Below are 22,988 nucleotides of genomic sequence, written 5' to 3'. Positions count from 1 at the left end.
TACACTGACACTCAGGGCCTCTGTCTGTCATTCAGCAGATACATATGGAACGTCTGCTATGTGCTGAGCACATTCCTATGCAGGTAACACGGAGACTTCATGGAGCTTGTTCACCTTTTCTTTAAGTTGAACCCTCTGCTCTAAGCATAGTGGTCTCGTCTTTGCCCCCTCATGCCCTTTTCTTCATTTCTGGAACAACTCTCCATCTGACAGGCTCTTCCCTCTTCCTTCATCTGACTGAAACCTTGCCCCAGCCCCCTGCTGTTGCAGAGTCAGCTGATGTCCCACTACCTCATGCTCCTTCCCGGGCTGTGGTAGCCCACACGGACTTCTTCTTTCTTCACCCCTGTTAAATTACATGCATGTCTTATCTCACAGAGTCAAAGTGGAAAGAGAACTGTTTTAATAAGGAAAAAAAAAAGTCCTGCTGTGTTGTTGTTAATTTATATGGTACATTATGCCTCTATAAATGTTAGCCAGTTGATTTACTAACAAAGTAGAAATCCAAATTTTCCCTTTGCTGAAATTTGATATTTAGCATTCCCTTATTGGGATGTTCATTTGGAGACTGGGAAGTGTTTTAAAGACTGGAGGTGTTTTAAAGTCAGTGCTTATATAATCAGCAGGCCAGCAAAGGGCAACTAAATTTAGTGTCTGTTTTAGGAGGGACTGTTTGTCGAAGGACATTAACTGATGAGAAGTTTGAGATTGCTCAGTGAGGCTGTGACTCGTCTGGAGTTGTTCTATAGGTTGGTGATAGATCCGCCACTAAACCCCCGTGTTCCTGCATATATCCAGGGGGCCACGGTGATGTCTGGACTGGTGACTTTTCTCATTAGAAGTCAGCATAGTCTGTGGGGCTCAGAGTTCATTCTTTTGTCTTGTTTTCTAATCGTAACTCGAGTGATTTTTTTTCTCCCCAGGGTAGTATACCCTATCCAGTTATTTCTTAAGAATTGGCCTCTCTTTAGAAATACTCATAGTTTTAAACTTGGCTCAGGCTCCAGAAACCACCCCTCTAGGAAGCCTTCCATGATGCCCCATCTTTAGTTAGGGACCCTTCTTCGTGCTCCACTCACACGTGCTATGTGCGGTTACTGCACTGTTGCACACGGTAGATGCTCAACAAACGTTTGAATTACACTGATATACAGTATTTCCTCCAAGAGCTTTTAGAAAGAGTTAAAGGGTTCATAAAAATGTGCCTCAACCAAATAGGCAGATGACATCATCCAAAAATACTTTAAAATAGAGTTAGCGTGTCTTGCCAACTATATTTGCTTTGAAGGTTCCCTTCTGTTTTTTTTTCAGTGCTACTCTATCTAAAACATATTGGCATTTGGACAGTCCTTGCCTCTTCATGAGACATCATCTCTACAAAGAGATGTAAAAGGAAGATATTCTTGCCAGAACTTAAAATATGGAAGAAGGGCAAAAACGTTCCAACTTAATGAATGATATCATATATTTTGTAGTAACTGTTTTCCCCCTACAGCCTAAGCAGGCATTCAGATTGAATGTTTCAACTTTATCTTCCCTTGTTTGACATGTACTTACCAGAGCAGCCACTTCCTTTCACTCTTTTCGGGTATAAGATGTGACTGAAATAACAAAATACTCTGACTTCCCTGGTGGCGCAGTGGTTAAGAATCCGCCTGCCAATGCAGGGGACACGGGTTCAAGCCATGGTCCAGGAAGATCCCACATGCCACAGAGCAACTAAGCCCGTGCGCCACGACTACTGAGCCTGCACTCTAGAGCCCGCGAGCCACAACTACTGAGCCCGCGTGTCACAACCGCTGAAGCCTGTGCTCTAGAGCCTGTGCTCCCTAACAAGAGAAGCTACCGCAATAAGAATCCTGTGCACCGCAACGAAGAGTAGCCCCCGCTCGCTGCAGCTAGAGAAAGCCCACGCACAGCAGTGAAGACCCAACACGGCCATAAATAAATAAATAAATATTTAAAAAATAAAACATTCGAGATAAAAAACTTTGTATGTATTAGGTTAGACTAAGTTATACTGCAGTAAAAAACAAAACGAAAAAAAAAAACCACCACTAAATCTCAGTGGTTAGCATAACAGAAACTTACTTTTGGCTCATGGGAAGAGCACTGAGAGTCCAGGGCAGCTGATCTCCATGTGGTGGTCCAGCATCTTGGGGCACCTCCATCTTGACATGTGCTTCTACCATTGCTGTGACAGGGGTGGGAGCCTGGTGAACTGCACCCTAGCTCTTCAGCGTTTCTGGCTGGAAGAGACACGTAGGCGTAACCAACCTAGAGCAAGAAAATATCATCCTCTCTGATGGGGTAGAGGAGTAGAAATATTGGTGGGTACTAACAATGTCTACCAAGTCCAGTTTTTTGCTCCGAAATAGGGGCAATAATGGTATCATATTGTGATCCCTTTCAGCTTTTAGGATTTACTTACAGTCTCAGCAGGAACATAAAACTGAAGGAAATTGAATAGTCCAGCAAACCCTTGTAGGACTGAAAATATGGGGGCAAGGGCTGCCATATTAAACAGAAGACATTTGCCTTTCTGATATCTTTGTTCAAAGACTGTAACTGGTGTAGTAGTTCCTTAAGAAATTTTTAAAACCTGTGGAGTCTGAAACAGACTGAACAAAAGATAGTTCCCTAGGGCTTATTGCTCTTCTCAGAGCTGAGAACCTGTTTGTCTTATAAAAGGACATCAGCCTTTGGAGAACATCATTGTTGGAAAAGTGAGCCCTTCCATGAGGTTACCTTGATTCCTCTTGGAGGTCAGCTTCCATATTTGTGTGTGGTAGAGGGAGAGGGGCCGATTCCCACAACCAGTGACAGTGATGTGTTGCAGGTCCCCACAACCACTCTCAGGTGACAGTTGGATTTTATCTATAGATCTGTATCTGGCTGCCTGAAATTTTAAGACTCTGGAGGATAAAGGTATGAGGGGATGCTGCCATCACCATCACCAGCCCTAAAACACATTGCTAATTTCAGTACTCAGGATGGCTGGCCTAATCCGGGAGTACTGTCCCAGGGACAAGAAAGCTATTCTTTCCATCTGTCATCTGCTTGCTTTCTTCCTCCTTTGCCTTAAAATACACTTTAAAATTTGGGAGTTATGCAGAAAGGCCGTGTAATATCTTACCTGAAGAATCCTATTATCTCAGGGTGCCAAATCAACTATACTCCAATAAAAATTGTTTAAAAAGTCATATACTTCCAGTACAGCTTTAAGGTATTTAAAGGACCCTAAATAAGTCATATACACTGTTTTCGAGTAATTAAAATCCTGTTATCCCAGTAGAACATTTCCCTGACCCTACCCAGATAATAACTTTTAATTGCTCAAAAATGTTCAGCAAAGACAGTCTAGAACAAAAAAAAATTTTTTAACATCCTTATTGTAGTATAATTGCTTTACAATGGTGTGTTAGTTTCTGCTTTATAACAAAGTGAATCAGTTATACATATACGTATGTCCCCATATCTCTTGCATCTCCCTCCCTCCCACCCTCCCTATCCCACCCCTCTAGGTGGTCACAAAGCACTGAGCTGATCTCCCTGTGCTATGCGGCTGCTTCCCACTAGCTATCTATTTTACGTAGAACAAAAATTTTAAACAGCGTTTCATATAAGCTTCAACAAATGAACCTAACTATATTATCAGTGAGTAACCACACTGAAGAGAATGAGAGAGAAAAGAACTAACCTAAGTAACCTTGGAAAACAGGCTCTTCCCAGAATATCCTTAGCCTGAGGACAAAGACAAGTGTGCACAAATGCTGTAATTTGATTAGTTAATGTGTTCCTCACAGGGCTACGGGTTAGCCATTCTGAAAGTACTTTATGTACGTAGTAGAACTGAACAAACAAGCAAATATATTGTGGATAATGAGAGCAAAGTTTCTCACTGTGTGAGAATGAAGTTATATAAGTGAGAAAGGTCTAAAATGTGCCATATGTTAAAAATCATGGTTTTTAACTTGTGTACAGACAGAAATACAGATGCATGGGTGAGAGCACATACATATATTTCCCACCTCTGTCTGCTTGAAAGACCTGGCAGCAGTGAGCACATCTAACATCTAAGTTCTTGCTTTTTAAACACCATTATCCAATAAAAGGAATCAGGACTCCTTGGAAAAGTAATTATATCAAGGGCTGGGGCAGGGGGAATACAAAATGAGCCTAGAGCATCTTGTAAAGCCAGAACAATAAGAAAGTGTTCCCAGAATGGTAGGGCTTGTCAAAAGAATGCAGGAGCAGCCTGAATGGACAAAGCTGGAGCAATTTTAGCAACAAAATAAATAATGATACTATTGGATTTTAACCTGTAGAGTAAAATAACTGTCCATGAGTCCACACTGATATAAATAACTTAATTACCTAAATAAATGGGGAAGAAGAGATAATACTTTTTTACAGAAGAATTGGAGTTAACGAACATAGAAGGAAAAAGGGAAAATTGAAAAATACCATTAAGCAAACCCCACAGTAATAATTATGATAAACAAGAACCATAGATAGATGCAGATATTTTTAGGCAAAATCTGAGAAGAAGGTTGCTTCCATAGTCTCAGAGTATCTCCCCCAACATAGTTATTAGTTAAAAATAATTAATAATAATTTTATAGTGGAGAAACCTGCAGACATCACCTTAACCAAGGGATCAAGGTTAACATCACCAGTGATACGACATGGACATCATGAACCTCTTGATATTATGCACTGAGAAGGATACAACAGCATTTCACTGTCCTTAAAGATAAGGAAAAACTGAGGAACATTAGATTAGTGGAGATTAAGGAGAAGGAACAAGTAATTGCAATGTGAGAAACTGGATAGGCTCTTAGAACAGAAAAAAGACATCAGTAGAAAAACAGGTGAAATTAGAATAAGGTCTTCAGTTTAGTAATCTCTGGGTCTGATCTTTGTACCATGGTTACGTAAGATGTTAACATTAGGGGAAGTTGGGTGAGAAATACATGCTAAAATTAGTTCAAAATAAAAATATAAATAAAATGCAACAGAACATATAAGGTACACACAAAGAAACAGGGATTCCAATAGAAGTAAACTATTCTTTGGTTCTTCCTATTACAATTTCCACAGCGGAGCGACTTTCAAGCAGCTGGCTGGATGTTCGTCACATTGAAAAATATGTAGACCAGGGTAAAAGTGGAACAAGAGAATTACTTTGGTCCTGGGCACAGAAAAACAAGACTATTGGTGACCTTTTACAGATTCTCCAGGAGATGGGGCATCATCGAGCTATCCATTTAATTGCAACTTATGGTAAGCATTGATTCTAACGATACGGCTCTTACTCAATTTTATATGAATTGTAACTGGTAAATATTGTATTTTATCTAAGACATTGACTGGTCATGCTGTGTGTCACTGATTCCTTACCTGTGACTTTTATCTGAAGCGGGGTTTGCAGCTTCACACTTTTGTGTCTGACACTTTCTTTTCTTATTGCCTAACTTATACAACACATTCCCTTCTACCACTTTATAGTTTGGTTTTTAAAAAATATTTATTTACAAGCTACGCTTCTTAAAATGTTTCATTCTCACTTAGTTAAGAGAATCAGCTCTCTGTCCAAAACTCTGACTCTCTGAGTCATAAACATGACCAGAACCACAATATGAGTAAAATACAAATAATGCTATAATTTGTTTTACCGTGTGATTAGAAGTTAAAAATAATTGGGTTTCCCCCCCCGTATTTTAGTGCAGATGATACCTCCAAAATAACCCTGGGATTTCTCTATTGTCTTCACTGCTGTTTTCATGCCATGGCTTTCTAACTTCTAACCTGTTTACTGTCCGTTTCACAGTGGCTTGATTCTTCCCTCTCTTTGTCTTCTCTTTCTGATGCTGTGTCATGCGTTACATTTATAGTAACCTGATAAAGCTCATGAAGTTTTCTCTGTTCACTCTTTGTCAATAAAATAAACTCCCAATGTCACCTGTTCTGTTTATTCCACTTTAGATTCATTGACTTCAACAAGAATGATCTTGAGTGATCTTGGGTCTTATGTTATAGATTCAGGGCTCTTAGGTTGGAAACTCCTTTAAATCAGCAGGCTTATTCTTTGGCTATTTCATCCAGGCATATTTTTAGTTCTGTGTATTTGCACACATGCTCTTTGATAATATATTTTGTCCACTCAAGCCACTGCCTCATCACCTAAAGAAGCTTTGCACACACAAGAAGAAATCCCAAGAGGTTTGTACCAGAAAACTGTAGCTTCAGAATGACTTATTTTATAGGTTTTTCACATTAATAAGGTATTAGACAGTTCCCAATAGGCTTCCACCATGATATTATCTGTATAACTTGGCTAATCCCTTTTTTCTGTTGCGCACTATTTCTTCACTTAGGTTTTTTTTTCCGTAATGTTTATTTATTTATTTATTTTGGCCACTCCGGGTCTTAGTTGCAGCACGTGAGTTCTTCACGGCAACATGTGGCTCTTTAGTTGTAGCATGTGGACTTCTTAGTTGCAGCATTCGGACTCTTAGTTGTGGCATGTGAACTCTTACTTGCGGCATGCGAGCTCATAGTTGCAGCATGTATGCAGGATCTAGTTCCCCAACCAGGATCGAACCCCGGCCCCCTGCATTGGGAGTGCAGAGTCTTACCCACTAGACCACAAGGGAAGTCCCTTCACTTAGTTTTATACAGCAGAATGTTTCACTCTGAAGCTGACTGATCAGGTGAAATGCAGTGAGTCTCTGGGAGCTGTAAATGTAATGCCTTTTCATTATCTGAGCCTTTTCCAGCTACTGAAACCACCCACGTGACTTGTTGTTCACAGTATAAACTCACACCAATTTGATAGGGCACGGGTATATTTTATACTTCAGTGTTCTGGAATAGATTTCAGGGTGTCTTTTCACACTCTATGTTGTTTATTTATGCAGCGGGGAATTATATGGACAAAAATTCCACATCCTTGGTTGACTCCTAGTCTGTTGCACATGGGAAATTAATTTAATTTTTACAATGTGGGATTAGTTGATTTGTGGAAAGGCAATCAATTACTGCCCTAATACCAGGAGATAGATACATCTGAGATGAAAAGGAGGTTAGTGCTTTGTTCTGAATCCTTTGCTAAGGAAAATAGCATTATTTATTTGCAGTTTGTTGAATTAATGCTTTGAATTATGATCTTAAAAACATTAATTGTATAGCTCGTTGAAAGCAGCCACACGATGATTCATTGGAAACATTTAAATGTAACCTGCTGCACAGGTGTTTTCTATGAGAGCAGCTCACTGAAGTCAGGAGTTGGAGCTCCTAATTGAAATGCATAAAGATTTAGTCTTTCTTTGTTGCTACCATGAACAGAGTTATCACTTATCTAAATAATCTGTTTTTGCCTAGCTTTCCTTAAAATTGTTCCATTTGGTGGGATGGTTTCACCTTAATCACCTTAGCCAAGCCATTTTGAATCTCCCATTTTATATGACAGTGAAGTATTGTCTCTCTTTTTATGTGCAGCAAAAGGACAATGGCTTTTAGTGCCCTTGCAGCCCCCAAACTTCAAATTTTGTTCTACACAACAATACCTTATTCAGGATGTTTGCTATTTCTTGCCTAATTGCCCTCGCTGGAACCTCTAGTATAATGTTGAATAGAAGTGGCAAGACCAACATATTCTTTTCTTGTTCCTGATCTAAGGAGAAAACATTCAGTCTTTCACCATTATGTATGATGTTCACTGTAAGTTTTGCACAGATGCCCTTTACCAAATTAAGCCATTTTTTTTCTCTCCCTAGAGCTTCATCATGATAGATTATTGGATTTTATGAGTTTGTTCATTTTATTAATGTGGTATATTTTCAGATATTAAGCTAACCTTGGATTCCTGGGATGAATCCCACTTGGTCATGGTACCTCATCTTTGTTATATGTTTCTGGATTTAGTATTTTGGTGAGGATTTTTGCATCTATATTCATAAGGGATATAGGTCTGTAGTTTTCTTGTGCTATTTTGTGTGGCATTGATATTAGGACAATATTGGCCTCAAAGAAAGATTTGGGAGTTGTTTCCTCCTCTTCTATTTTGGAAGAATGTGTGAAGAACTGGTCTTAAATCTTCTTTAAATGTTTGGTAAAATTTACCTGTGAAGCCACTTGGACCTGGGCTTTTCTTTATAGGAAGTCTTAAAATATTAATTAAATCTCTTCCCTTGTTACAGACCCATTCAGGTTGTTTATTTCTTCTTGAATTAGTTTTGGTAGTTTGTGTCTTTCTAGGAATCTGTCCATGTCATTTATCTAGTTTTTTGACAAATAGTTGTTCACAGTATTCCCTTATAATTCTTTTTATTTCTGTAAGGTCAGTAGTTATGTCTTTTGTTCTTAATTTTAGTAATTTTGAGTCTTCTTTCTTTCTTGGTCAGTCTAACTAAAAGATTGTCAACTTTGTTTATATTTTCAAAGAACCAGCTTCAGTTTCATTGATATTTCTCTTCTGTTTTTCTATTCTGTTCTTCTATTTCATTTATTTCCACTCCAGTCTTAATTCTTCCTTCCTTCTGCTTCCTGTGGTTTAGTTGTTTCTTCTTTTTTAGTTCCTCAAGGCAAAAGTTTAGGCTATTTATTTGATATTTTTCTTCTTTTTAAAGGTGGACATTAACAGCAATAAATTTCTCTTTAAGTGCTGCTTTTGCTGCATGCCATACGTTTTGGCACGATGTGTTTTTGTTTTCATCCATCACAAAGTATTTTCTAATTTCCCTTGTGATTTCTTCTTTGACTTATTGGTTATTTATGAGTTTGGTGTTTAATTTTCATGTATTTGTCAATTTCCAAAAAAAAATTTCCTTTTGTTATTGATTTCTACTTTATTTTTTTTTGCACTTTTAAAAAATGTATTTATTTTTATTTATTTTTGGCTGCATTGGGTCTTCATTGCTGCACACGGGCTTTCTGTAGTTGCAGTGAGTGGGGGCTACTCTTCATTGCGGTGCGCAGGCTTCTCACTGCAGTGGCTTCTCTTGTTGCAGAGCAGGGGCTCTAGGTGCGCGGGCTCAGTAGTTGTGGCACGTGGGCTTAATAGTTGTGGCTCACGGGCTCTAGAGCACAGGCTCAGTAGTTGTGGCACACGGGCTTAGTTGCTCCATGGCATGTGGGATCCTCCCAGACCAGGGCTTGAACCTGTGTCACCTGCATTGGCAGGCAGATTCTTAACCACTGTGCCACCAGGGAAGCCCTTGATTTCTACTTTAATTCCATGTAGTCAGAGAATATGCTTTGTATGATTTCATCCTTCCAAATTTATTGAGGCTCATTTTATTACCTAACATGTGATCTGTTCCGGAGAATGTTCAACGTACACTTGCAAAGTATGAGTATATTCTTCTGTTTTGGATGGAATGTTCTATAGATGTCTGTTTGGTCTAACTGATTTATAGTTTTGTTCAAGGAGGCTTATTATTAATTGATTGTATTTTGTTGCTAGTCTTCTAAGCAAAATAATCTAGGAAACATTAGAATACAATTTAAGAAAAACTAGAAGATGAAATAAAACTTCTGAAGTCTGAATCAAAATGTCAGAAGTAACAGCAAAATATTGCAGAGTTTTAATTTTTTGTAGGAAGCTACATAGACTTCCTTAGTTCAGACAGAAGTAATTGTCTTCAATTGGGCAGCATTTGTGGGCATTTGTGATTGCGCGTGCGCGCACACACACACACACATACACACACACACTCTCATACTCACTCACCCCTCTAATACCTTATGGCACAAGATAGGATAAAGAGTGAACTAACCGAGAGAGGTATAATCCCATAATCGTAAAAAATTTAAATACATGTACAAAAAACTGATAACAACATTGCTTTTTTCCTGTCAGTTCTCTCCTTCATACTTCAATATTTTTAATGATGTCTAATAATAATTTAAGATAGGTGCTCATGGACTTCCCTGGCGGTCCAGTGGTTAAGACTCCGAGCTTCCACTGCAGGGGGAACGGGTTTGATCCCTGGTCAGGCAACTAAGATCCCACGTGCCGCGCCTCACAGCCAAAAATTAAAAAAACAAAAATACAAACGAACAAACAAGAAAAAAAGATAGGTGCTCATGTTTTAAGTGAACAAAGGTATGTTTGTATATTTGATCATTAGAAAGCTCTTTCACATATGGAAATTTGAAACCATTCAATGGGAATGAAACTGAGCTTTAGAAATGAACCTTACTAGCAAGGTATTTATTTTCACAGTGTAAAAAAGAAAAAAAAGTTTGTTAAGAACATAACATTTTTTGTATCTATATTCCCTTATTTCTCTTTCAGGGGCAGCCTTGAATCCTTCAGAGCAGAGTCATCAGGGAAAAGGATTTCCGATCACGTTATCCAAGGTAGAGTGTGTGCGCATGGGGAATGACCCTTGAACCCTGTTGCATATATAATTGAGTGTAAGGAATGAAGTTATCAGGCAGAAAAATGCTGTATTTGCAGGTACTTTTTTAAATTCTGGAGAGCTTTAGCTCTCATTCTTGTTCATTTATTTGGGGATTCAGGAAATTGGAGATTTGTAAATGTTTGAAGAGTTAAGAGCTTTGTCCTCTCAGTGATCTGTCAGAGATGAGTCTTAGAACTTTTAAGAGTACTGTAAGTTACGCGTTTGTCTTAACTCAGCTTTTAGTTTTCCTGTTCTAGTGTTTTGCATGTTACTGTTAGCTTTTATTAAAGCAAATTAGCGATGATCATTTTTACAGCAATAGAAGTCATTTAAAATTGACTATAGGGCTTCCCTGGTGGCGCGGTGGTTGGGAGTCCGCCTGCCGATGCAGGGGACGCGGGTTCGTGGCCTGGTCCGGGAAGATCCCACATGCCGTGGAGCGGCTGGGCCTGTGAGCCATGGCCACTGAGCCTGCGCATCCGGAGCCTGTGCTCCACAGCGGGAGAGGCCACAACAGTGAGAGGCCCGCGTACCGCAAAAAAAAAAAAAAAAAAAAAAAAATTGACTATAACTATGACTTTGATACTTGAGTTTTTACCGTTGGTATGGAATATGTATAGCAGTGAATGCTATTGAATAAAATAGAATAACTTTGCATTCTACTAGCTTTCTTCTAAATTAGATTCCACCCTGTTGCACTGTACAGTCCCAGGGGGAGCTTTGGATTTCTGTTGGGGTTCTGTTCTTTCTAGACTTTATGAAATTGAATTATACTTTAATATGTATTTCTTCTCCTAGGAAACAGCTAGTGTCACAGTGGATAATGTTCTTATTCCTGAACATAATGAAAAAGGTAAGAAAAACAAAACAACTTTTCTTTAAATCATGTTTTCCTTTAAGTGAATTCATGAATTCTTTTAAGTGAAATTTAGAAAGATCCAGTAAACATAATAACTATTCATTAATATGCAGATTCAGGATAAATTTTTCATAGATATCAAAATATTCTCAATTTTGACTGACACATAGTTCTGATAGGTGATACATTATTGTTGTATTAAAAATTCATTGGCCAGTAAAGAGCATAATTGTGGTCTCAGGAGAATTTCATGACATTTGCTATTTTTATGTGTCATAGGAAGACATTTAAAAATTATGTTGGGTTTTATACAGTTTTAGAAATTTTCATAGCACTTATAGAGAAATCTTTAGAGGTGATTGTAGAGCAGTGCTGAAGGTCACTATGAAAATCAGTTATTTTCCACACCAACTTTCCTACTTTATCAGCAGGGCGAATAATTTACTTCTATCTGGGAATCATTCTGATAAACTTTAGTGGCTATTTAAGGCTGCCTAGCCTAATCTTTGCCACTAGATCCGATGCTTCTTTGGTTCAAAAGAGAATTAGAATAGTTAGATAAGTTTGTGGTCCTTTAATGTTTAGCAAAAAAGGTTTAAATCAAACAGACTAAGTGTGCAGATATAGCCAAAATTGGTCTCTGAAGCATTTAGCCAGGCTTTTCCCTTTGTATTTGATTACCTTTGAAATGTTTCCTCCCAATCTCTGCTTTAGATGATTTTTTTAAAAAGCGGAAGCATCTTCCTGATTTACTCTGAGCAAGTTAGTTAGCCATTTAGAGGATTTGGCTTATGAAAGACGTTTCTCCCAGTCATGCTTAGAGAATATTATTTAGTCATATCAAAATTTCTACTTCTATAATTTTTTTTTTTTTACTGGTTTTAGGTTCATAGTGGGTCAGCAGCAATCTGTTGATTTAATGACAGGGAAACAGTTTTGGAAAAGTTTCCCCAACTAAGTTGTCTGGCTGATCTCTTTGGAAAGGTGATAGAATCACAGCGCTTTTGTTTGAATATCTAAAAAGCCATTGGCTCTGTGGGATGGTGGGAGCCAGGCCCAAGTAAATGTACAGAGAGCACATGGTGGGCTTCAGTTTTTGCTCCTGGGCCTTTCTCTGTTGACTTTTCACTGGGCCCTGATTTGTTTCTAGTAGGGAAGTCTTGGTTCTTTATAATGATGGTTGATTCTTAAAAAGAGAAAAAGTAACTTATCTTCTCCCTACTTTCCTTCCTAAGGAATATTGTTTAAATCGTCCATCAGCTTTCACAACGTCATAGAAGGAACCAGAAATTTCCACAAAGACTTTTTAATTGGAGAAGGGGAAATTTTTGAGGTATACAGAGTGGAAATCCAAAACCGAACATATGCCATTAAATTATTTAAACAGGTATGGAAAGAATTACTATCACAGGATATCCATTCCATTTACTGGCTCATATTTCACATTAAAATGTGTCATTTTTCATCAACATTGAAAGGAGGTATACTTGAAAATAAAATTTCGTAAATGGAAATAAGATATATGACCTCTGGTGACTGGAGAAATGACTGAGAAATGAATGCCTGTCTTGCAGGAATGTGGAAGTTAAATCCTTCCCCTCCCCAGATGTATGGCCTGAGAAAGACTTTTCTGAAAAGCGTAGTTAGGACCATTGCGACTTTGCTTAAGATGGCCGGATTGTGCTGGTCTGCTCCAGGTTTCCTGGCTTTCCAGGATGGGCAGCGCCCTCTCCATGCAGCTTCACGGGCTAAGCCACAGACTGATATTCGGTGCTACTTTATGAATCGTCTTCAATCGCAGTTCAGGAGCGGGAGAAAGCGGAGGCTTTGGGAGGAGCAGCACGGCAATGATCGGAGCAGGAGGTTAGAATACAGCTGAGTAGAGCCAGGGAAGCAGAAAGGCTATTGGGGGTCCGACGCAGGAGTCAGGAGGAGGTAGGTCTGCACACGCATACCCAGAGAGCTGTTCTTCATTGTTGGTCCACAGCCAATAAACATTTACTAAACTTCTTTTACGGGCTGCGTGTTGGGTGGAGATGAATAAAGCATAGTTACATTCTCCAAGAGTTCCCAGCCTTATGGGGAAAACAGGTAAAGAAAAGATTAAATTGCAGTGTGATAAGCACTTTAGCAGAGATTTGCCCCAAAGGTCATGGGAGCACATAGAAGATAGGCAGAGGAGGGGCTGGCACAGAGTAACCACGCAGTAAACATTTCCTCAGTAAACAAATGGAAAAGTGGATGAAAGGCAGTGACCTTTCAAGTGGATTTTGAAGGATAAGGAGAATTTACCAGGCAGCGAGGGAAGTACTTTCTAGATGGAAGAGATAGCAGGTGCCCAGGCCTAGAGGCACATGCATGAAAGCCTGTGTCTTACTCACGAAGACCAGTTCGTTTGGTGGAGTAGAGTTTAGTGTGAGAGGGTGGGAACGTAGTGGCATCAGATGATACTGGAAAGATAGGTGAAGTCCGTGGATGGTTTCTAAGTAGGAGAGTGAAAGGACGAGATTTGTGTTTTGAAGTATCACTTTGATTACCGGTCAGATGATGGACTGGAAGTTGGCAGGGGCACTGGAGGAAAGACGGCAGGAATTAGACTAGAGGTAGAAAGACCTGGCAGAGGGATATTTCAGATGTGTAAGCTGAAGTGGATAGGGCTGAAACCTGTATTCTCCAGTTTAATATTAGAATCACCCAGGAAGCGTTTTAAAAACTGAGCTCTGCAGCATCTGGTTGGGTCAGAGAAGTGGTGGTGGTAGGCGTCCCCAGGTGGTTCAGATGTGTGACGTGTGTTGGTAACCGCTCTAAGCCAGGGCAGAGGCAGTGGGGATGGCAAGGGAGGGTACTATGTCTGAAAGATGAGGTGAAATGGAGCAAATCTGGTGATCTGTTAGACAGGGCTGGGGAAATAGGGGAGAAGGAGGGATCTGAGGTGGTTCCAGTTTTGCAGCTTAGATTACAGGGCCTCTTTAAAAAAATTATGAACCCAATTTGTCCATTTCCTCAAACTGCATTTGCCCCACTAATTCTGTATAGACATCTCAAGATTCCTGAGAAGATGAATGTCTAATGAAGAAATGAAACAATCTATTGTTATAACCATTCACCAAGAAGAATGTGGTTATTCTAGAGGTGTCCTAACTGAAGGCTGCTTCTTGGGGCCAGTGTGTCCCTGGCCCCATTTGTACATTCTCTTCTGGTTGAGCCCCAGGGCCACCTCCCCAAAGACTCCATGCGTCTACTTTCCTCTTCTCTCCGCAGCTGCCACCAACTCACACTCCCTCTTGGGAGTATTCTTTCCAGGGGTCTGGCTTCAGAATGGGATGTCTTTGCCCTTTTTGTCCCGAAGACAATGATCATTTCCTTGACTGCTTCCGACCCCTCCAGGATGGTTTTGGTGACCCTCCTCTGTACAGTCGCAGGAAAATACCACTGTCTCATAGTATTGATTTCTTCATCTGCCTCTCCCAGTGGACTGGATGGTTTTCTTTAAGGAGCTTTTATTTATCTTTGTATCCCAGTGCTGTATTACAGAGCCTGGCCTATAGTAGTTGCTCAATAAATGTTTGTTAGGTGAATTGAATGAAGCACATAGGCTGTTTTCATGAATTTAGTTGCTATTCAGTATTAGTAAAAAGGCAGGAGATAACAAAGTTACCCAAGACCTAGAGCTTGTACAAACTCCTACACACACATACACATACACATCAGGAAAAATGAGATAATTTAATGAAGCCTTAGCCACAGAACATTTTTTACTAGAAATGTAGTTTTGTAACATTGAGACCTTAATTTCGGTAACCTTTCTTAGAGGGACTGAGGCTGGGAACTGTACTTAGGTGTGTTAGATTAGTGCATCCAGCTCACCTGGGGATCTTACAGTGCAGATTCTGATTCAGCACATTTGGGTAGGGACCTGAGACTCAGCATTTCCCATCAGCTCCCAGAGAATCACAGAACACACTTTGAGCAGCAAGAGTGCTAGGGCAGCATGAACACAAAAACTAACCCCTTCACATTTTCAGATTAAGAAAACGAGGACCCCAGGGAGGTTTGGTGACAATAAGTCACAAATAATGAGTGTTAGAGGTGGGCCTGACACCCAGTCCACTCGCTCCCAGGGCAGTGGTTTTTTAAAATGTAAATTCTCATAATGTGGTCCTTGCAAATGATTTGTTAGACTAGTTTATTGTTTCTGACTTCTTGGGTTAACTTGGAAAATAGTTTCCAGGATTCCTGTTGGATTTCTCTCCCTTTGTTCCTGAGGACAGAAAGCTCTAAAAACTCTGCCATGGGACTTCCCTGGTGGCGCAGTGGTTAAGAATCCGCCTGCCAATGCAGGGGACACGGGTTCGACCGCTGGTCCAGGAAGATCCCACACGCCGCGGAGCAACTAAGCCCGTGCACTACGACTACTGAGCCTGCGCTCTAGAGCCCGTGCTCCGCAACAAGAGAAGCCACTGCAATGAGAAGCCCACGCACCACAACGGAGAGTAGCCCCTGCTCGCAGCAACTAGAGAAAGCCCGCGCACAGCAACGAAGACCCAGTGCAACCAAAAAATAAATAAATAAATAAATATTAAAAAAGAAAACAAAAAAGAACTCTGCCCTGTCTAGCAATTTGCAGACAATAACTGGAGCACACTTACTTTAACCCTTTCATGGTAGAAGTTAGGAATTTGAGATCCAGAGACACGCAACGATGTCAGGTGTATGAAGCCATCGGGAACAGTGGAGGTGCTCCATACAATATCATTGAATTCATCAATTTATTCATATGTCGGGCACTCTGCTAGCTTCTGAATCTTCTTTGAAGTAAGGAGTTATATGTTTCATTTTCCTAGTGGGCCCATTTTTTCAAAATTAGTACCAAGGTAAACTTGAACCAACAGCCAAATGACCCAAGTCATAAATGCCAAATTATTGAAATCAATTCTAATTAGAACACAACTATCACAACCAGGATTCTTTGAGATCAAGTGGGGAGTTTCTGTCATGGGATTTTCTTTGAATACATATTTTTGAATTCATGTAAATGTGTACAAAATATGGTGAAAGGGTTTGAATATAAAATAGAGCAGTATGATACATTTCATGAAAAACTTCTAATTCGAAAGCAGTGGTTCTAAATCTGTTTTGGGGTTAATGGATTTTTGAAAGTCTGATGCAAGCTAAGGATCCTCTCCCCAGAAAAATGTTCATATGCATTTATGCCATAAAGTATCTAATTTCAGGGAGACTATAGACCCTAGGTAAGAATCCCAGAAATAGAGAGATCCTTTCCTTATTGTTTTTCTTGTGTTTCTGTATGATATTTAGGGGAAAACAATGCAATGTAAGAAACAATGGAAGAGCTTTTTATCTGAGCTTGAAGTTTTACTGCTGTGAGTATATTGCTTTGGATTTCTCCACTTGTGCCTGGCTTTCATCTCTGTTCATCTTTGATTCTACAGCACAGAGCTTGGCATGGTTGGCATTTAATAAATGTGGGTTGGATGTTAGAACATCGGGTAAAATTTTGACATCTGCTTTAGTATATTCCTTGGAATACATTTTAAAATAGACCATTTACATAATTCACTTGAACATATTTTAACAAGAAACTGTCACAAGGAAATGGGTTAAATCATGTGTGACTAACATGACTGAATGTAAACTAATTCTTAGAACTTTAGAATTGTATATATTTTACCATTTCCCCCCTTTCTTAGAGACATTCCAGTCAAGAAACTGTTTCATCAATATAGACCTCTTCTGGAAGAGAGTTTTAGGCAAAGAAATCAAGTGCTTTCGATGTGCACATTATTTTCTGGGAATTCATTCATGAACTTGAAAGTCCTTGGAGACAAACTAAAATGACTTCATTTTCATATATATTCATATCTGCAGCTGTGCAACCTGTCTCACTGAAGGCCCCTAACCCTATAGAGTTCAGTCATCACCCTTTACAAACAGAAAATGTTCTTTTCAGATGTTTTCTAAACCAATACATGAATTGGGGGGAGAGAGGTATTATCCTAAATCCTTCTCCGTTTATACCCAGGACCAGAAATCAAAATGTTAGAGGCTAAGTATAAACACTTAATATATCATTTAGTCAACAAAAAACTAAAACCAAAGTTGTAATAAGGTTTTTATATTTAAACTTTATTTCTTTGCTTAGGAATAAATAATAAGTTCAGACAGTTCAAAATTCCAAAAGGGCAAAAGGGTAAGCCAAGAGATTTTCTTCCACTATTCTCATCCAGCCACCTAGCTGATTTTCCCAAAGGCAACAGCGTTATCAGTTTCCTGTATATCTTTTCAGAGATATTTTCTGTGCAAGCATATATGTATTTTGTTTTCTTACTTTCCTCTTCTCACACAAGAGGTAGCATGCATACGTTGTTCACGTTGCTCATTTTAGTATTCCACTGTGTGCCGTGCTGTAATGTAATCAACCGTTTTCCTACTGATGGATGTTTAGAGTTCTCCTAATCTTTCACTTAAAAAAAAAATGCTACAACAAGAAACCTTTTATATGTGTTATTTCAGACCTGTTGGAAAACTTATCTAAGTTTTAATATCGCTTAGAAAACTAAGAAAGCTTCACATAATTATAGGGTCAAATGGTTGTATGTGTTACCTGTTACCACATTGTCCTCCAGTAGAAGCTGTACGAATTTACACGTATACCAGTCATATGTTAGAGTGCCTGGTTCCCCATATTCTTGATAACATAGCGTTTATTCTTTTAGTTTTTTCTGATGTGCTAAGTGGAAATGGTTTCTCAGTGTAGTTTAAATTTCTTTTTCTATGATGAATGAATCTTTTCATATATTGAGATGTATTTCCTTTTCCATGAAATATCTGTTAATGTTTTTTGCCCATTTTTTTATTAGGCTGTTGGGTTTTTTCTTAATGGTTTGTAAGAGCATTTTATATATTAGAGAAAATTAGCCCTATTTTTATGTTACAAGATACAAATAATTTTTTTACCACATTTTCATTTGTCTTTGCTTATTCTAGTTTTGGCCATGTGGAAACAGTTTTCATGTAGTTGAATTTAATCTATACTTTCTCTTATGGAGTCTGGGTTTTATATTATAGTTTAAAAGGCCTTCCCCACTGAGAGGTTATAAAAGAATTATGCCATTTTTTCCAAGTACTTTTATATTTTCATTTTTTACATTTGTATATCTGATCCATTTGGATTTATTCTGCTGAGGCATTTATGTATTACTTTAGAGAGAATTAACAACTATGACATTGAATATTCCTGGTGTGCCATCATTATCATTTATATTGCTAATATTTCTTTAGTTTTAGGCCCTATACCAAGTACTTCACATGTGTTAATTCTTTAATCCTCACAACAATCCTGTGAGGTGAGTCCTGCTATTATGCCCATTTTGCAGATGAGGAAACTGAGGCAGAGCGTACTTTTTTTTTTTTTAACAAGATCCAGTTTATTTCCTGAATCATACTCAATCTCCCTCTTCTCAGACATTTGCTAGTAAGTAGGTCAGAGGCAGGCTTCTCCTCTTAGAACATACTGTCTGGAGTGGGTTTAGGGGAGAAGTGCACAGGCAAACAGGCAATTTCAGTAAGTTAACTAATAAGACAAGCAAGTACAGAGCACTGAGGGAGGAGGAAATGCTAATTTGGGGAGGCGGGTGGGCGGCAGAGTAGGTGTCTTGGAAAAAGTAACGTCTAAGCTGAGACCTGAGGATGAGGTTTTTTTGTTTAATATTAAGGGAACTACTTAAGGGATTGTATTATGTGTTTATGTATGTATACTTACACACACCCACACATTGCCTTTCTTGAGGAAGAAGGAATAGAGGGACTCAGAAGGGAGGTATATATATATATATATATATACACACACACACAGACACACATGCACACACACACGCGTGTTTTATAGGTAAGTTTTGCTACTGAAGAAATGTGTAATAGGATTTTTTTTTTTTTTTTTTTTTTTGCGGTACGTGGGCCTCTCACTGCTGTGGCCTCTCCCATTGCGGAGCACAGGCTCCAGACGCTCAGGCTCAGCGGCCATGGCTCACGGGTCCAGCCGCTCCACGGCATGTGGGATCCTCCCGGAACCCGTGTCCCCTGCATCGGCAGGCAGACTCTCAACCACTGCGCCACCAGGGAAGCCCTATAATAGGATTTTATATATAACACCATTTATGGAAAAATAGCTTTATTTATTTTAATATCACCAGGCATGCCTAAGACATAGAAGGTGTTCCATAAATAATTGTTGAATTGAGCTGAGTTCACAGTATGTGTGGTGAATTTCACATGTTTCATATTTCATAGCTGTTACTGGGTTCCATTGGTTTTCACAGTGATGACACATGCCCTCAAGAAATACAGTTTTTTTAAAAAAGAACCTGAAAAATGTATACGATACTGACACAGAATTCTGGGATTTAAAAATCAGTGATGTGTTTTTCAACATCAAACTTTACTAGTCACATGGGTTTCAGGTAACACTACAAGCTTTCTGAAGGCACTGGATGTCTCTTAACTGTGTGACTGGGGCCTAGTACAGCACTTGACATGGTAGCATTCAGTAAATGGATGAATGAAAACAGTCTTCCGAACTCTTCTATTTTGGTGATTTTAGTTACACATGTATACCTGAAGCAATGAAATGGATAATTTCACTTGTATTATCTTTAATAAATAAGTTATATTGGGTTTCATGTTGATAAAAATAAGTTAATATCAAATATTGTTTTCTATTTGTTGTAAAGTTTCCCAAACCCCAAATCTTAAGAACTCTTTACTTTCTTAAGATGTCTGTCTTATGTTTGGATATTGGCTAATATCTGTCAGAACGCTTTAGACCAATTTGGAAGGCAAATCTGTATCATGTGTCCATTGAAATTCCTTCTCTCTTGGCCAAATTTATATTCTGCTTTATACCTATTCCCCAACCCACCCTACCATCCCCAAAACAGTGTTATTCATTTCCTATTTGAATAAACAGTTTGATGGATTTAAAAAATCTTTTGTTTCAAGGTTCCAACATCCAAACATATTGGAGTTGGCTGCATATTTTACAGAGAGTGAGAAGTTTTGCCTGGTTTATCCGTATATGAGAAATGGATCACTTTTTGACAGATTACAGTGTGTAGTAAGTTATATCTATTACTCTGCCTGATACTCTGACCCTCTAAAGCCCTGAGGCAGCTGCTGAAATACTTGAGCTATTGTGTGTTGTGCAACATGGTGGCCAGAAGAGTTGCTGGGTCCTTACTCCTCATTGATACCACGTCTCAAATGAGTTTACATCAACTACCCTTATTTCTCAGATAATTTTTATTTGCATAACTTTACGCAAAGTACCATTCAGTACAAAGGATAGACATAAAAGTGATAGACACCTTAAAGAGAAGGAACGAGGTTGAATAAATGCCATGGTTTCTCTTTTGTGATGTTTCTGAAAGATAAGTTTTAAAAACTGATTCCAAATTGGTTAAATTTCAATTAAGATGAGAATAAAAACGGATTATTTTCAGTTACCCACACTATCGTGCCACAATAACTTTAAAATCTTGTTTAATGAACTCTTAAACATCTTATTAGCCATATTTCAATTAAGATAACACTAAAATTATTGGGTACTTCCATTGCCTATAAAGGGGCCTAGAACCAGCGTTGGTAGTAGAGGAAAACCTATTTTGAATTAAAAATCGGTTATGGTAAACTACAGTGTTCATTTACCCCCCCTCGCCACCTCCTCATTAGCGTTTATTGGTTTTTACTCAGAAAATACAACCAAACCAACTACTGTTGTCTTTTCAGGGTGACACAGCCCCACTCTCTTGGCACATTCGAATCAGTATATTAATAGGAACAACCAAAGCCGTTCAGTACTTGCACAACACGGAACCGTGCTCCGTCATCTGTGGCAGTATATCAAGGTAAATTATCCCAGAGCTGTAGGTTACAGCTGAAGGCCCCTTTCATCATCATGGATGAGTCGGACTTCACCCTATTTTCTGTCTATAGTTTCCCTGGTGTGTGTGTGTATGTGTTAAGAAATCTCATTGAAGTATTTAAAACCTTACCTCTTAATGAAAGCATGTCTACCAAATTTTAAAGGCTGCACTTATATTGCCAATCAGAGAGTTTGTATTATCTTTGGGAATTATTAATGAACAGTGTAGGATAGACAGTTTTGTGTATTTTATTAATTATACCGCACAGCAAACTGTGAAATGAACCTGTATGCATCTCACTTTTTTAAAAAAAGAAACTGAGGTCTCAGGAAAGGTTAAGTGGCTTATACAGGGACTCCTCACAAGATAACAGTAGTGATCGGCAATTTAAATTCTTCCTCCTTGAGTCTCCAGCCTCCTGCCATGCCACTGAGCCCGCTGCCTCCTAGCTGTAGGTACTCACCTGTGACAAGCTGAGCGGCAATCCCAGTGTTCATTTTTGAGACACGTGAGAAAATTAGAAGCAACATCTTCCGTCTTCTTTCTTCTTCAGCAGACATAAAGAATCATTCAAACAAAGAGTATACCCTGTAGCAAACCACCCCCCCACCCCCACCCCGCTCTGCATTTTTCCTGTGTGCCCTTCATCATGAACCTGTCTCAAAGTAGGTAAATACACCTTTGCTGAATAGCAGGGGAGACTGAATTTAAAAGGCTCTGCCTCTTGTGAACCATCACCTAGTATCTTGGGAAAAGCTTTAAGTGCGCCTTCAAGTTGAACCGAAGAGGAACTGATTGCTTACTTTGTTTTTCTGGTGAAGTGAATTTCATATAAAAAGACTCTAGATTTTGTTTTGTCCTGGGGGAGTGGTGGGGGTAGGGTGGAGGGGACACAACCCGTAGGCAATCTGCTGCTGTCGCAGTGTGGCAGTTCATCAACTGCCCGTGGAATCAGTGTAAAATTTGTGCGCCCTCATGGGGCCGGGGACAGAGATGGACAGTGAAAGTCTCAGCGGTCGGTGGAACCAACCCCTAGGTTCCACCTAGTGGAACCTCCCTCTTCCACTCAGCTCTCAGCCAGCTCAGCACTGTAGGTGCTTAAATATACGTTCTAACTGGGTAGATAGATAAATAAATACCTGGAATTTTGCTATACATATTCTTTCTTTGGTTTAAAGTGGCTTGAACTTTTTTTTTTTTTTTTTTTTTTGGTACGCGGGCCTCTCACTGTTGCGGCCTCTCCCGTTGCGGAGCACAGGCTCCGGACGCGCAGGCTCAGCGGCCATGGCTCACGGGCCCAGCCGCTCCACAGCACGTGGGATCTTCCCAGACCGGGGCACGAACCCGTGTCCCCTGCATCGGCAGGCGGACTCTCAACCACTGCGCCACCAGGGAAGCCCTGAACTTATTTTTAATCCCATGAAGTAATCCATTAATTTTAAACATTTTCCTTTTGTGTGACTGATTCATTACCTCCTTTCCTGAAAGCAGAGCTTGATAGGAAAGAGGGATGAGAAGGGAGACAGTGTGGAGGTCCTGGTACTTGATGGGAGAGGGGGACAGGGAAGGCCACCGACCAGAGCAAAGGGAACATCAGGATCCCGGCTCTGCCTGAGTCACAAGGCTTTCCCACAGCTGACACTGGGCAGGGAGATTTGCATGTGCCCCTCCAGCACGCCTCTCCTGCTTTTAGGTCAGAGCACAGGCTGTGACCCTCATTTCTGCTTTCTCATCATTGGCAAGTGTCTTCAGGCAAGTTCCCGACACTGGGCAGGG

The 22,988-nt window shown here is 39.5% G+C and overlaps 1 protein-coding gene across 4 annotated transcripts in view; it reads left to right on the top strand.

Annotated features, from left to right (window-relative positions):
• IRAK3 (interleukin 1 receptor associated kinase 3) overlaps positions 1 to 22,988 on the top strand; it is a 70,509-nt gene that overhangs the window by 26,357 nt on the left and 21,164 nt on the right. For 3 of the 4 annotated variants that reach the window (XM_019952318.3, XM_004323332.4, XM_033866345.2), the window contains exons 2-8: positions 5,104 to 5,286; positions 10,304 to 10,368; positions 11,211 to 11,265; positions 12,507 to 12,658; positions 16,591 to 16,655; positions 20,290 to 20,404; positions 21,076 to 21,194. In XM_019952318.3, the coding sequence (XP_019807877.1) occupies positions 5,247 to 5,286; positions 10,304 to 10,368; positions 11,211 to 11,265; positions 12,507 to 12,658; positions 16,591 to 16,655; positions 20,290 to 20,404; positions 21,076 to 21,194 (611 nt within the window). In that variant the 5' untranslated portion in view covers positions 5,104 to 5,246. The remainder of the gene's footprint in view (positions 1 to 5,103; positions 5,287 to 10,303; positions 10,369 to 11,210; positions 11,266 to 12,506; positions 12,659 to 16,590; positions 16,656 to 20,289; positions 20,405 to 21,075; positions 21,195 to 22,988) is intronic. The other variant, XM_033866344.2, reaches the window with a different exon arrangement.

Source organism: Tursiops truncatus, chromosome 11, assembly GCF_011762595.2.
Source record: "Tursiops truncatus isolate mTurTru1 chromosome 11, mTurTru1.mat.Y, whole genome shotgun sequence".
Classification (NCBI taxonomy): domain Eukaryota; kingdom Metazoa; phylum Chordata; class Mammalia; order Artiodactyla; family Delphinidae; genus Tursiops; species Tursiops truncatus.
The sequence above is the reverse complement of the archived record's forward strand: the minus strand, read 5'-3'. Positions and strand labels throughout refer to the sequence as shown.